Consider the following 15,054-nt stretch of genomic DNA (forward strand, 5'->3'; position numbering starts at 1 on the left):
CTGGACTACTGTAACGCACTTCTCATTGGGATTCCTAGCAAGAACCTCAAGAAGCTGCAATACATCCAGAACAGCGCTGCTAGGATCCTGATGAGAGTACAGAAGTATGAGCACATCACACCCATCCTCAAATCACTGCACCGGCTCCCGGTCTCACTCAGGATTGACTACAAAATCACCCTCTTCACTTATCAGTGTATACATGGAAATGCTCCCTCCTACATGAAAGAATTGCTCACCCAGGGCCGTCCCTCCCTACACACAGATCACGCAGACTGTGTGGGGACTCACCTCGTGGAGGGGGCCTCATCTTGCGGAGGGAGCCTCATCTTGCGGAGGGAGCCTCAACTGAGCCTCAAATGCGGCGCACCTATACGCTTATGCGGCGCAATTAGTGTGGCGCGGCACGGTTTCGCCGCTGCGAGGCTCCATTAGCACCCCGTCGATGCTCGCGAAACAGAGGGCCTCATCATCTAACTTTGCGTAGGGCCTCAAGTTAGCCAGGGCCCTGTGCTCACCCCACAAACATCCACAAGGCACCTACGATCTGAAAAGGCAAACCTCCTCCTTCCCCCCAGGACCAAACTAAAGTCAAGACCATGGGAGACCGAGCCTTCTGCTCCGCTGCTCCGAGACTGTGGAATACCCTCCCAAACCAGCTGAGGACACCACAGACTGTGGATGCTTTTAAGAAAGGCCTCAAAACGCATCTTTTTAGAATAGCCTTTTACTAGATTTTTAAAACCCCCACATAAATGTCACTGCTTTTATTCTGTTGTTTTAATTGTTTTAAATTGTTTTGTTTCACCCTTTTTACTCTGTAGCACTTAGAGTTTCGTTTACGCGAATGAAAAGTGCGCTTACAAATCAAATTGATTATAATTATCAAAACCAGTCTGAAACCAGAGCCCAGTCTGCTCTGATGGCCAGCTCTGTTGTGATTGGTCAACAACTTAGAAATACGGTGGAAATAATGTGGTTGAGCTCCCAACCACCATTATTCCTAAAATTAGGTTGAGTTATAGTCTTTAATAATAATGCTTGTTATCAGGTGTTGATTGGTGAGCTCTTTGTGACACCAGGGAAGATAAATAACCAGATCAGGTTCAATAAAGTGCTGCATGACTTCATATCAGTAGACATGATTGGATTGTACCATTTGGCCCTGACAATACAGGGTAAAATCATCACAACTGCCAAATGAATGAGTAACCACAAAGCCTGTTTACTCCTCTTGGTTCATTTATAGTCAGTTTGACCTTGAAATGGAGTGCAGATAAAATAAACAAAGGTGTGGGGTTTATTAACCAAACTAAAATACAGATTCAAATGTTAGCTTACACTCTTACAGGCTGAACATCTTCAATTTTGAATAAATTACAATGTATACCAGATCCTGCCATTCACTGGGAAACTCTTTTAGAAGCCCAGGGATATATAAAATAAAAGGCTATTATATCAACCATGAACCATTTAGGCTAAGACGTAAACAGCAAATCAGTTTTATTCTGGAATATATTCCATTGCATCTGTCATCAGCGCTACAATATGTAATTCCCATGAGTCTATGATTTCATTTGTGTTTATAAACCTGAATAGAATGAGTACTCACGCCCTCTTCAGCAGCAGGCAGTAATCCACCAGGACTGGAACCACATCCTACACACACACACACACACACACACACACACACACACACACACACACACACACACACACACACACACACACACACACACACACACACACACACACACACCACACACACACACACACACACACACACACACACACACACACACACACACACACACACATCACACACACACACACACACACCACACACACACACACACACACACACACACACACACACACACACACACAACACACACAATGTTGGGAGCAGAAATACACTTTCTATCAGAATACCAAACTACAGAAATAATAGTGAGGAATTATTGTAACTTGTTGTCACAATAAAAGAAACATTTTTGTATCTCCATTGTTTGCAAGGGGATATATCTGAAATATCTTTCTCTGCTCTGTAAGCACTGACCCTGAATTCTATTTTACAGCCTTCATGACTTCACTTTTATCTCTAGTATCCCAGCTAGCAAGGAACGTTCTCACAACTTTGGCTAACGTTACCTACAGGTTCTAATAATGTTTAACATTTTAATCTGATGTTCAAAGAACCTTTTGAGGATGTTTATTATTTTAAATAATGGTCCTATAAGGTTTAAGGTTAACTAAGACATAACGTTTTCACTGCAACATTCAGAGGATGTTTTGAGGATGTTATTAAGGCCTGATATGACAGAACGTTTTTTATAAAACGTTCCTTTAATGTGATATGTTAACAAAGGTGGAACGTTTTGCCTGCAACATTCTGAAGATGTTTTTTGGACGTTGTTGGGGTAACACATTACAGATGTTCTTTTATAAAACATTCCCTCAATGTTATATGATAACAAAAGAAGAACATTTTCAAAGTAACATTCAGAAAATGTTTTAAGAATCTTATTGAGGCCTGAGATGACGGAAAGTTTTTTATAAAACGTCCCTTTAATGTGATATGTTAACAAAGGTGGAACGTTTTGTCAGCAACATTCTGAGGATGTTTTTTGGACGTTGTTGGGGTAACATATTATAAATGTTCTTTTATTTCCAGCACCAATGACAGTTCCCATTGCGGGGTGGAGACATGCACCACTGGTTGGCTAAAGACTGGTCCCTGGACCTGGCCATGACTATGAGGTCGTTGAGATAAAATAAAACCCTCATACCATGGTTGCGAAGCGGCTGAAGCGCTGTGGTCACACATTTGCTGAATGTGCGTGGGGACAGGGAGTAGCTGAACGGTATTCTCTTGTACTTGTAGGCTAAGCCCTGGAAGGCAAAACGTAAATACTTCCTGTGTTTTGGCTTTCTAGCAATTTCGACATGAAAGTAAGCGTCCCTCATGTCGATGGTCTGTGAACCAATCGCCCGGCTGTACCAGTGACTGTAGGAATCCCAACCACTTCGTCCTGTAACAGGCTGTGGTGGATCCCGTTCTTGCTGCCTGGAGTGGATAGTCTGTATAACTTTGTCAGACAGTCCACCCCTTCTCAGCCTGTCCCTCTTAGGAGCCAAGCCTGGAGAGGTTGTCCCAGAGTGGGTAACGCCCCTAATGCACCCGCTTCCTGAGACAGCGCCCCCGGAACTGAGGAACTGTCCAGGGCTGGCCCACCATCATCTGTGTCACTTCTGTGTACCATGGCGCCGAGCGGCGACCTGGGGCTACCAGAATGACCGACAACTGTTCTCGTCTCACCCCCTCCAGGAGTGGGGCATGAGACGCAACGGTGGAAAGGCGTAGAGCATGTAAATAGGATAGCCGGAATGTGGGGGGGCTTTAGAGATAAAAACATTCTCTGAGGCCCACAACCACAGGTTCTCCGCTGCGCTCAACAACACTGTGGTGGTGCGGATGGTGCTCCTTACCAGCACATGTTTGCCCTGTAGTAAAGGATTGAAGTGCTGTAGGACCAGTACCACTGCCCGTAGCTCTAGAAGGTTGATGTGCCGAGTTTCTGTCAGAGGCCAGCCACCACCTATAGCTCTCTCTAGGCAGGTCCCCCCCCCATCCTGTCACGGATGCATCTGTGGAGTTCCCCTCCGCAGATGCTTTGGGGACCCCTAGTCTCGGAGGTTGCCCTCCACTGAGGGGGGGGGGAGAAGGTCACCAGACGTTGTTTGTGCCTCTTGGGATCTAAACGAAGGCCGGCAAACCACCTCTGCAGGCAACGCATATGCAGTAACCCCAGCAGTACCACGAGGTGAGCAGCCGCCATGAGACCCAGAGTCTGCATGATGGTCAAAGCTGTCACCGTTGCCCCCTGTCGTAGTCTGCAAACTGCCTGAAGCAGGGATGCCTGTCTGCTCTCTGACAGGGTGGCACGTAGTCTGCCGGCATCGAGTAAAATATGCTGAAGACTGGCAGATCTAAATCTCTCCGGTCAAAAATAATTTCCCCTTAGCACAATACTGCACCAGTTGCGCCACTTATGTGACAGACAAGAATAGTATCTGACAGACAAAAGAGTATGTGACAGACAAGAATAGTCAATTATAATGTCTAACACTTAATGTGGAGAAAGAGATGTCCTGTATGGGTTGATTGTGCGTTGATCTGTTGGTAATGACTCGGGGTTCCGGTGGGCATGTAAACAAATGCATAATGCTGCACTATACTTTGCGGCCTCACCCGGTTGCATAGCGACACTTATTGTTAAGCAGGTAGTCATATCATTAGCTAGAACTAGCTAGATCTGATCGATATGGACATAAAAACGTGACAGTGTTCCAGTTAGAATATTTTTTTGCCGGTCAGAATGTCCGTTAAAGTTGAAATCTTCCAGACAAAATTAGAAAGAAGTGCCGGTCAAAGGTCTTCTTTGTTATTTATTGAGCTTTAAAACAAATTGATATGATTTGATATTAAACTCTCTCTCTCCTGATAGCCCGTCATTATCGATCAGCCGCGGCGTTATGGGTGGGCCTACTGGGCCTACTGGGCTTAGGCCCACCCACTCTGGCACTGGGCCCACCCATTCATTGATCAAAAATGACTGGGTGAAAATGTAGTTTCCAACATTTTGATCAAAATTAACAATTAAATAATAAAATAAAAGCAAACATGTGTTTCCCTTTCAAAAAATAATAAAATTAAAAGCAACATTAATTAACGTAATCAGGCTGAACTCATAGTCGAAGCGCGGGAGCAAACACATCGTAGAATGTTTCGCAGCCACGCGCAGGGGAAGGAGGACAGTGGACTGGACAGACACAAAAAATATACCGCGCTCACTAACGATGTCACAACAATCGATGTTCAGTTTAAAAAAAAAAGTAAGAACAGAGTCGCCGCCGCCGCCGGAACCACCATCATCCTCACAGCAGGTGCCACCTCAGAGAGATGAGAGTGTGTTTAATGTTGTGCCCCCGCTGAGCTCAGTCCCTCTGCGGGACGTAGCACCCGTTGCAGGATAACAGAAAATAGCATCCCAGTGCCGGACCTATCAGCCATAGATGACCCGGCGGGGCCGGCGGAGAAGATACATTCAGTCGCCATGGTTACAGGGACTGGAAATACATCAACTATGCTCTCGGTAAACACGAATGTCATTCTAGGCATAGCCTTTTTTTATTAGATTATTAACAAAAATCGCGAGAAAATATTTTAACAGGCCCAGCCAAAATTACATTGGCCCACCCAAAATTGAAATCCTGGCGCCGCGGCTGTTGCGGATCCAGTAATGAGTGACCCGACAGTAAAAATAAACATATCTATAGGCAGTTTGAGAGGTAATTAAAATAGCTACGTGTGATATTCTAACCTGAAGTGTGTGTTTTGCTCCGCTCACCGCCTGCAGGTGATCATGCAGAGCTGCGTGTCGACTCGTCAGCAGCAGCTGATCTCTCTCTCCCTCAGATTAGACTTTACCCGCGTGTCCATCGATTAGATCTAGCTAGTTCTAGCTAATGATATGACTACCTGCTTATCCAGACACCTAAACAATAAGCATTGCTATGCAACCGGGTGAGGCCGCAAAGTATAGCGCAAAGTATCCCACCGGAACCCTGAGGCATTACCAACAGATCAACGCACAATCTACCCATACAAGAAATATCTTTCTCCACATTAAGTGTTAGACATTAGAATTGACTATTTTTGTCTGTCATATACTCTTTTGTCTGTCACATACTATTCTTGTCTGTCACATAAGTGGCGCAACTGAGGCGGTATTGTGCTAAGGGGAAATTATCTTGACCGGACATTTAGGCCGGAGAGATTTGCCGGTCTTCAGCATATTTTACCGGTCAAAGTCCGGTAATTACTGGCTAACAGAAACTCTGAAACGCGAGTAAAGTCTAATCTGACGGGAGAGAGAGATCAGCTGCTGCTGACGAGTCGACACGCAGCTCTGCATCATCACCTGCAGCGGTGAGCGGAGCAAAACACACACTTCAGGTTAGAATATCACACGTAGCTATTTTAATGACCTCTCAAACTACCTAAACTAGTTATAGATATGTTTAGTTTTACTGTCGGGTCACTTCATTACTGGATCCGCGAGCTGCATGATACTGACGGGGTGTCAGGAGAGAGAGAGCGCTCCGTTTATTATTCCTGTGTTATTGTAAATTACCGTACACTTTTGAATAATGTAGTTAATCTACTATAATTTTAACGGAAGATTTAAACTTTAACGGACATTCTGACCGGCAAAAAAACATTCTAGGTTAGGGTTTAACCCCACACACCCACCGGTGCTGGCGGACGAGCCGTGGGAGCACCCGGCAGGCAGTGCAGGATGGAGAAGGCTTCACGCTATTAAGCCAGGGCACGAAGGTACGATAACTTCTTTCTTCTTCTTTCAAACGTTTTACTTTTCTCTGTCAGGTGTTGTCCTGCTCGCTGAGGAGAAAAGGATGACAGTCAGGAGGAGTAGCCGCCTTATATACTGTGAGCTGCGCGCGCATTCAGGTAGGCTCGCCCTGATTGGCCGGCTACGTTTATACAACTTAAGTGTGTGAACGCTCGCGTATCATTGATGAGAGTAGTACCCATAGAGTCCAGTAGAGGGCGGAGCCTGTGTGAGATAGAACGTTTTTTATAGGTTTTCAGGAGGTTATTCTTTTTTTATAAAACGTTCCTGTGATGTGAAATATTAACATGGTCATCGTCAACGTCAGATTTATTTGTAGAGCGCTTTAAAAAACAAACCAGGTTTGTGCCAAAGTGCTTTACAACAAACAGAATTGAGCAGAAGTTGTCATAAAACACAAGTTGTTGCATTTGTTTGAAAAGGATGTTTTAAAAAATCTGATGTCACCACATTTTCCAAACAAGCACGTAATTCATGACAAGCTGTAAGCAGATATTGCATGTTTGCGGTGGAATGTGTGAGTTCCCAGCTAGCTATTTTTGGTTCTAAAAACATTCATTGTTCTAGGAATGTTTTCAGCGCAACGTTTTATTTTGGTTCCCAGAATGTTCTTCTGAAAGGTAGGATAATGTTCGCTAAAAACATTCTTAAATGTTTGGTGATAACTTTAAGATGTTTTTGATAACCTTCTTAAGATGTTTTTGATAACATTGTTAGAACAATGTTCCCTACTATTCTTAAAACGTTTTCAGCCCAACGTTTTATTTTGGTTTCCAGAATGTTCTTCTGAAAGGTAGGATAACGTTTGCTAAAAACATTCTTAAAATGTTTGTTGATAACCTTAAAATGTTTTTGATAACATTCTTTGAACATTATGCCCTACTATTCATAAAATGTGCTTTTGTTGTTTATGCACATGTCTCTATTGTCATATTGAAAGAATAACATTTAGAAAACCAAACAAAAGCCACTTTTAGTCGCCAGGAGTATCGCCGATTAACGTTACTCTCCTCCGGCAGCCGAGTTGGTGCATTTGCATAATGGCCGTATGAGTGCATTGAGAAAATGAATAGGACGTATAAAAAAAAACGAATTTGCATGCCAATATTCACTCACATGCACTTATAATCATACTAAGGTATGTAGGCCCACAGTATTTATAATATCATATGTGTTAAATATCAGAAAATAATCACACTTTTTTTCTGACTATAAAGGTTGTGTTTCGTATGTAGGTTCTAACTGTTAGATAAGCTATCTGGCCGTGTGTGGTTTGTGAGGGCTGCGTATTAGGGGTGTAACGGTATCCGTATTCGTCCCGTACCGTCACGGTTCGGACGTCACAGTTCGGACGTCACGGTTCGGCACATGCAGTCACACGGCGAATACGCCTTTTTTTACGAGTGGGAAAAAAGTCTGTCACTCAGGGCAGTATTACACTATATATAATCCAGGGGGCGGTATTGCGCCTAAAAGCCAGCCGCCCGTAAATAACAAATGAAGAACAAGAACAAAACACAACAAAACGAACACAATACATGAAGAAGAAAAGTTAGTAGCTATGGCGAGTTGACTCAACACACAGGAGCTAGAAGACCCACCTGCTTCTTTTAAATCAGGTGTGTGGGAACATTTCGGGTTCCCTGTGGACTACAACAATGATGGGGTGCGAGTTGTGGATCGGACGAGGACGGTGTGTCGGCGTTGTTCGACAGTGATGCGGTATGCTAGTGGTAACACGTCAAACATGCTCAATCACATCCGAGTCAGTCTCAGTCCCCAGCGAGAGGGTTTTCTCGACGGCATGTGACATAGTTACCGCCAACAGATCTGCCCTCACTACTGACAACGCAGACAAACTCATCTTTTTGAAGAAAAACTTAAAAATAGAGTAAAGCTTGAGTACCTTTATTTAGGCATAATGGCCTCACACACTCACAAGTTAATTACACATGTTAGACATTGCTCATAAAGGTACAGATTTTATTTTGTTATATATTTATCATTGTATTTATTTTATATTTTGACATCAGGAGATGTTATACAGTTCTGTATTGCCTTTTATTGATTGTGATTGAAACACTTTCTTATTATTTATTTTAATATTTTCAAGACATTCTTTGTAGTTGTACAGCTTATTTAACCTTTTTGTTTGACATCAGCCATTATAAATAATATGGCCATCTGTGTGTTACTGTTTGTGGTTTGTTTTTAACTGTGTAATACAGTTAATGATTCCAAATGTTAGAGTTCCTTATTTTCATACCAAAACTTGCACTACTGTTGAAAATAAATAACAGCAAAACAATTATGCATTTGGGACTTTTTTTTGCTTTTCCTTGTTGTACCGAACCCGTACCGAACCGTGACCCCCAAACCGAGGTATGAACCGAACCGTGACTTCTGTGAACCCTGCTAGTGGTAAATGCTGTTTATGCAAAGAGGATAACAATTGTTATTGCACCCTTTAGATTTGCGACCAACAGACATATAGAAGAACAGACCAACAGAAGAACGGACCGACTGTCACTGCCCGTCCCTGAAACCCCTGTTAGTGTTTGTATGTGTTGGTTTACACAAACACATACAAATCTCCAATCAACCACACCTGCAACCTGCTCATCAGCCAAACTATGAAAGCCTGCAGCCTGCACTAATTTCCTGCCGGATTGTTGCCGTGAACGGTTTGTTGCGGACTGCTCTAGCTTTTTGACAGCAGATTTTTTGACAACTTTGCCTGCTTTTGCCTCACACTCATTTGTATGTCTCTCCCAGGAGGAATCCAAGGCCTTCCACACTCCCAAGACCAGCCAGGCCTCTCTACCCACCCTGGAACAACTGTTTCCCACTGCCGCCATAACCAACCTCCACTCCCAGCTCCCCTTTTCTAATAAACAAATGTTACGCTCACCAGCTGATTCCGAGTCTGATTATGGGTCCCCTCCAGTATATGTGACACCGACAGTGACTTGTACTAGCTGCTGGTCGCAGCTTTAAAAAAAAAGAAGACTTCTGATGAATCAGAACGATAAAGCACGTTATCCTACTCTAAAATAATAACATTCTGGCAACATAAAAAAATCTAAATTGCAGCTGAAAACGTTTTAAGAATAGTATGGCATAATGTTATCAAAAACATTTAAAAAAGGTTATTACCAAGCTTTTTAAGAATGTTTTAGAGAACTTTATCCTACCTTTCAGAAGAACATTCTGGGAACAACAAAAACACTTGCACCTGAAAACGTGTTAAGAATAGTAGGGCATCATGTTCGAACAATGTTATCAAAAACATCTTAAGAAGGTTATCAAAAACATCTTAAAAAGGTTATCACCAAACATTTTAACAATGTTTTTAGAGAACGTTATCCTACCTTTCAGAAGAACATTCTGGGAACCAAACTTCCCGCTGAAAACATTCCTAGAACAATGAATGGTAACATTCTCAGAATATTTTTAAAGCCAAACATTTCTAGCTGGGATCTCTGTATCTTTAGTTTTACTGTGCGTCTTTACTCTCTTCCGTTTGATAACTTTGATCTGTCAAGTGAAGGGACTACATATATGAATGAGTTAAAAGCTATAATCTGGAATGCAGTCCATTGGATTGTTACAATAATGTTTTAAACTGTTCAAGGTTCCTCTTAAATGAAGGTAAATAAACATCCAAATATGGATATGTCTTCCCTGTATTGGCCCCGCTGTGCAGACACTGTGAGTTGTGCTGTAAGGAGGCTAGCTTACGTGGAAGTGTTGCTCCATCACTTGTATCTTGCCATGTTCTGGACACTTCTTCAGAGCATGCTCTGCAAACTGGAAGAGGATCTCCACCATCTGCACACACAGAGTCAACATGAGCACAGGAAAGTTGTGGTGCACTGTCCATGGCAGACAATATTAAAATGAATGCTAATAATTGTAGTGTTCCTGATCTTACCTTGTCCCCTACAACTCCCTTCTTTTTCATTTGATCTCCAACAAGACCTGGATTAAACACATGTAACACATCGTTCACATCAAAACAACAATTTTCTTATTTTAATCATTTTCTATTGAAAATATCTGACTCATCGAACGTTATCTTCATACAAAAACAGGCATATTGTCATTTCATGAAAAACATGTAGTACTTTAATTTTCCTTCAGTGAATTGTATGAAAAGACTCAACAAAAAAAATCAAAACGTACTACCAACAGAGGTTTTCTGAATTGAAGCAACACCTCCAGTACAGTATCTGTCAGCAACATTGACTGCACTGTGTACCCACAATGCACCACTATCTCAATAGATCGAAATGTACAAACATTATGAACATGAACATGGCTGAGTTATAAACTGGGCAAGGTTTGCATCTGCTCCTGGGTCCTAAACCTCCAGGGGCAAAATACCAAGTTCAATGTTTGTTAAATGGATTGTGATCATCTGATAATTGACATATGTGACCTGCTCCATCGAAATCAGTGGCATTGACCCGAAGACACATTTTGAGTTGTATACACTGTTGGAAAGAGGAGATTCCTAGCTTTCTAATGATATCAGGATTGTTTTTGCACTCCAAATATTAAGCAAAATATGTCACATTATATAACGACTGTCACCGAGTCATCATTTTGAGAAAAAGGCCTTCAAAGTTTCCTCCTCTCTGGAATCCATCGATCTGATTGATTATTAGCGGAGCAAATTATCAAAATACCACGGAGGTAAGATATTTTCGTTTGGATTACTGGTCTGGGGGAAGCTCGCGAGTGTGTGTGTGTATACGTGTGTGTGTGTTTGTGTAATTTTGCGTTTGTGTGTATTGTTTGTTTCCCGGGGAAAACACTTACGAGAAACACCGACGTGAAGTTACTCCGTGCTCCATTTGTAATTATGCCGTTACAAGCTTCAAAGTTCTATTTATCATCTGAATTTGCTGAAACAAGTTTAATATTCTGAAAGCCAAGACTTTGTTTAATTGAAATCAGATGAAAACAAACTGTAACGGACCCTGCGGTGTTATCTATGATTACTATACTCTTACATTCATAATTTCAGCCGGAGGGAGGGCAAGCAGCGCTGAGGAACGGCAGAGTGGCGAGTAAGAGCTGTCATCTTCCCTTTACAAGCTTCAAAAATGTATTTATCGTGTGATTTTGGAAATAAAAGTTTCATATTCTGAAAGCCAAGACTTTGTTTATATAAAATCAAACAAAACACCCGAACCCCGAAAAACTATTTTTTTTACGCATATCCACGTTTATTTTGAAATGAGCCGTTGCGACTTTCCACTGATTTCGATAGAGCGGGTCACATATTTGACCCAAAAATCTATATTGAAAATGAATCACCAGCTTTTTACCATGGAGAGAACGGGGGGTTACTTATTGTAACCCTAGTTGTATAAGCACAGGTGGAGCCCTCTACTGGACTCTATGGGTACTACTCTCACACACTGAAGTTGTATAAACGTAGCCGGCCAGTCAAGGCGAGCCTACCTGAATGCGCGCGCATATAAGGCAGCTACACCTCCTGACTGTCATCCTACACCCTCTTCAGCGAGCGGCATAGGAAAGACAGGGCCCCTAGGTAGAGGGCTCCGTCTGTGCTTATAGAACTAGGGCTACAATACGTAACCCCCCGTTCTATCTCACACAGGCTCCGCCCTCTACTGGACTCTATGGGTACAGTGGGTGGAGCCCCAATGGATAAACGCCCTGTCGTCCTACAACATCGACCCACCACACCCACCTGACGGTTAACAGCCACCGCACCCCAACTTCCTATCATCCGGTTGTGACCGTGGAGAAGTCAGGGCCGCAGTTTACTTGGCTGGGTACAGCCTAATTGGTCTGAATAAGCCCATAGCTCCACCCTGCAGGTGCCAGCGCAAGTGACTATACACTGCGCACTACGTTTCTCAGGTCCCTAAGGAGCATCAGGAGAACGTAAGTGCACCATGTGTCCCCCACACTCACACACGCTTACCTCGTGTAGAGTGTGCATGGACCGTACTGGGGAAGGCTGGGCAGGCGAGGAGAGTCTTCCAGCTCTGTATGGGGCTTACTGCGCACCATGTTTCCCGGGTCCCTAAGGAGCATGGCGTAGCAGACCAAGACGCCAGAGGAAATCGATCCAAAGAGCCCTTCCGTAGACACGGGGGCTCCCAGAAGATCATCATGGTCTTTTTTTGGAAAGTGCCACGCGGCGTGATCCCACTGTGGCCTGGGACATCACACGGCAAGAAGCTGCGGCCACACCGTGGACCAGGATATTCATTTGGCCGATGCTGTGGCCAAATAATCGCTCTGATCCGGTGAGGTGGGGGCATCTTGCGGAAGAGAGGGGGGGCACGCCGGGACACGCTGTGTCCGTGCGGCCCTGGACCGTGAGGATCCCCACCATACCAGCCACTGGAGCCTTCGCCTTCAGTGGCTGTCGCCACAACACCTCCACACACTGCCAGATATCTGGCAACGGGGGCGAAGCGAAGGCTGGCTGCGCCAGGCGGACCGGGCTGTAGAACTCCTGGCGGAGGCGGCTCATCGATTTCGGTGGCAGTGGTGGGGGGGGGCGGTAGCCCTACTACACACTCCGCCGCCATGGTCATCACCAGGGGGAAGTCGTGGCGGACAGACCTGGGCGGTGGACTTCCATGGACGCCGGACCCGGAAGTGTCCGCCAACGAGAAGTCCTCGCCATCCTCCTCCCCGGCAAACGGCCACCCCGCTGGAATGGCACCGCCTCGGCCATATCCTGGTCCCACAAACACTCGAAGCAGAGGTGGTGGGGATCGGCGCCCGCTATTAAGCCAGAGCACGAAGGACAGGCCTGGGTCTCTAGAAGTGGCGACTCCATGAATGTATGATAACTTCTTTCTTCTTCTTTCAAAGTTTTACTTTTCTCTGTCAGGTGTTGTCCTGCTCACTGAAGAGAAAAGGATAACAGTCAGGAGGTGTAGTTGCCTTATATGCGCGCGCATTCAGGTAGGCTCGCCCTGATTGGCCGACTACTTTTATACAACTTCAGTGTGCGAACGCTTGCGTATCATTGATGAGAGTAGTACCCATAGAGTCCAGTAGAGGGCGGAGCCTGTGTGAGATAGAACCTAATTATGGGACTGCGGTCCCTGGAGAACAGACTGTAGTATCAACCTTATGCCTTGCAGATACAACAGGAACAAGAATCGTTTTTTTACTTTCTGATTACAAATTAGAATGTGTTGCATCTTCAAAGTAAAAAACATACATTTTCAGTTGTAAATGTGTGAAAATCTTGTTTTTCTATTGTGTTTTCAGTGCGCTTATATGGTGCATTGTTCAAAACATAGCACAGTCTCTATTCATAGGACCACAGATTCATCAATACAAAGTCATGTGTGGTACAGTAAATGCTGTACCCACCAACCACAGCTTTAGCAGTTCCCTCATGGAAGGACCAGGCCAGAGAGAGAGCCTCCACGAAATGCTCCTGCTTCAGCAGGCAATCGATGCGCTGCACACACAGAGACGCAGTTAGAGGTAGCAATTTGTTTTCAAGATTCAAAGCTTGTATTGTCATTCGTACATAACTACAGTGTAGTTATGTCGATTAAAATCTTAGGTCACAGGCTCCTCCAACAGTGCAACACAATAAAACAGATAAAATAGTGCAAGTAGTGCCATAAGAGTTACAAGTGATAAATAATTTGTGAGTTGCAATCAGATGAATTTTATGGATGTTCTTAGTTCAGGTGTTTAACATTCTTATGGCCTGTGGGATGAAACTGTCTCTGAGTCTGGTGGTTTTAGTCCTGATGCTGCGGTACCGCCTGCCAGACAGAACAGTTTGTGGCTGGGGTGATGGGGTCTTTGATAATCCTGAGGGAACATGGAACAACTGCACCGCCAGCAGTGGATGGTCTACTGATGTACAGGAAATCATGTGCAGGTAAAAGGAGGTCAAGAGGAAACATATCTTCTATCAAAACCTTGTACTCAGGGATTTGTACCAAAAAGGCAGTGTATTCACAGTGATTCAAATTGAAGATTTATTAAGAAAACATTAAGATTTGAAAATGCAGACACTAAAAAATATTGATTCTTGGTGAAAATACAATTTATTTTACTTTGATACTGTACTTCAGCCAAGTTTTGAAGATAAATATTTACTATTAACTTACTAACTTTTTCAGATGTATCCGACAAAGATATATAATTATACATAACTATTAACATCATTATTAACTGTTTATCCAGGGGGGGGATAATAAAACTATATATATTTTATATAGACATATGCAATTTTTTATTTTGAGTGGAACTATAGTTAGATCGAAGTCTTCACTAATACTAAGTTAAAATAATATCATACATACCTCTCTCCAATTCCTCAGAGCCATGATGTGAGCCGACTGCAACACAAGAGAATATCACAGTTTTAAGAAAAATAAAACCAACCACCGACTCAAACAACATTATCAGACGATCAATAAATACAATACAAAGAGTTTTTGAACAAATGTAACACAATAATCAAGTCTACTAAGATGCAACCCCTAATTTAGTCAAAATGTTTTAACTTAAAATATAAAAACTTGGCATATGTTGCTGTTGTGCACAAACAAACAAAAGGAAAAAACACACACACACACACACACACACA

The 15,054-nt window shown here is 43.3% G+C and overlaps 1 protein-coding gene across 8 annotated transcripts in view; it reads right to left on the reverse strand.

Annotated features, from left to right (window-relative positions):
- The window catches only part of vps8 (VPS8 subunit of CORVET complex), a 79,832-nt gene that overhangs the window by 30,470 nt on the left and 34,308 nt on the right, over positions 1 to 15,054 (reverse strand). For 7 of the 8 annotated variants that reach the window (XR_004569691.1, XR_004569690.1, XM_034223201.1 and 4 more), the window contains 5 exons: positions 14,768 to 14,803; positions 13,815 to 13,905; positions 10,372 to 10,418; positions 10,179 to 10,268; positions 1,613 to 1,659 (listed from right to left, as the gene is read on the reverse strand). Coding sequence is in view for 5 of the 8 variants with exons in the window: in XM_034223201.1 (XP_034079092.1) it covers positions 1,613 to 1,659; positions 10,179 to 10,268; positions 10,372 to 10,418; positions 13,815 to 13,905; positions 14,768 to 14,803 (311 nt within the window). In the remaining 3 variants the exon portion in view is untranslated. Of the gene's footprint in view, positions 1 to 1,612; positions 1,660 to 9,348; positions 9,429 to 10,178; positions 10,269 to 10,371; positions 10,419 to 13,814; positions 13,906 to 14,767; positions 14,804 to 15,054 lie in introns of those variants that run through there. The other variant, XM_034223226.1, reaches the window with a different exon arrangement.

This window comes from Gymnodraco acuticeps, unplaced genomic scaffold (assembly GCF_902827175.1).
Source record: "Gymnodraco acuticeps unplaced genomic scaffold, fGymAcu1.1, whole genome shotgun sequence".
Taxonomy (NCBI): Eukaryota; Metazoa; Chordata; class Actinopteri; order Perciformes; family Bathydraconidae; genus Gymnodraco; species Gymnodraco acuticeps.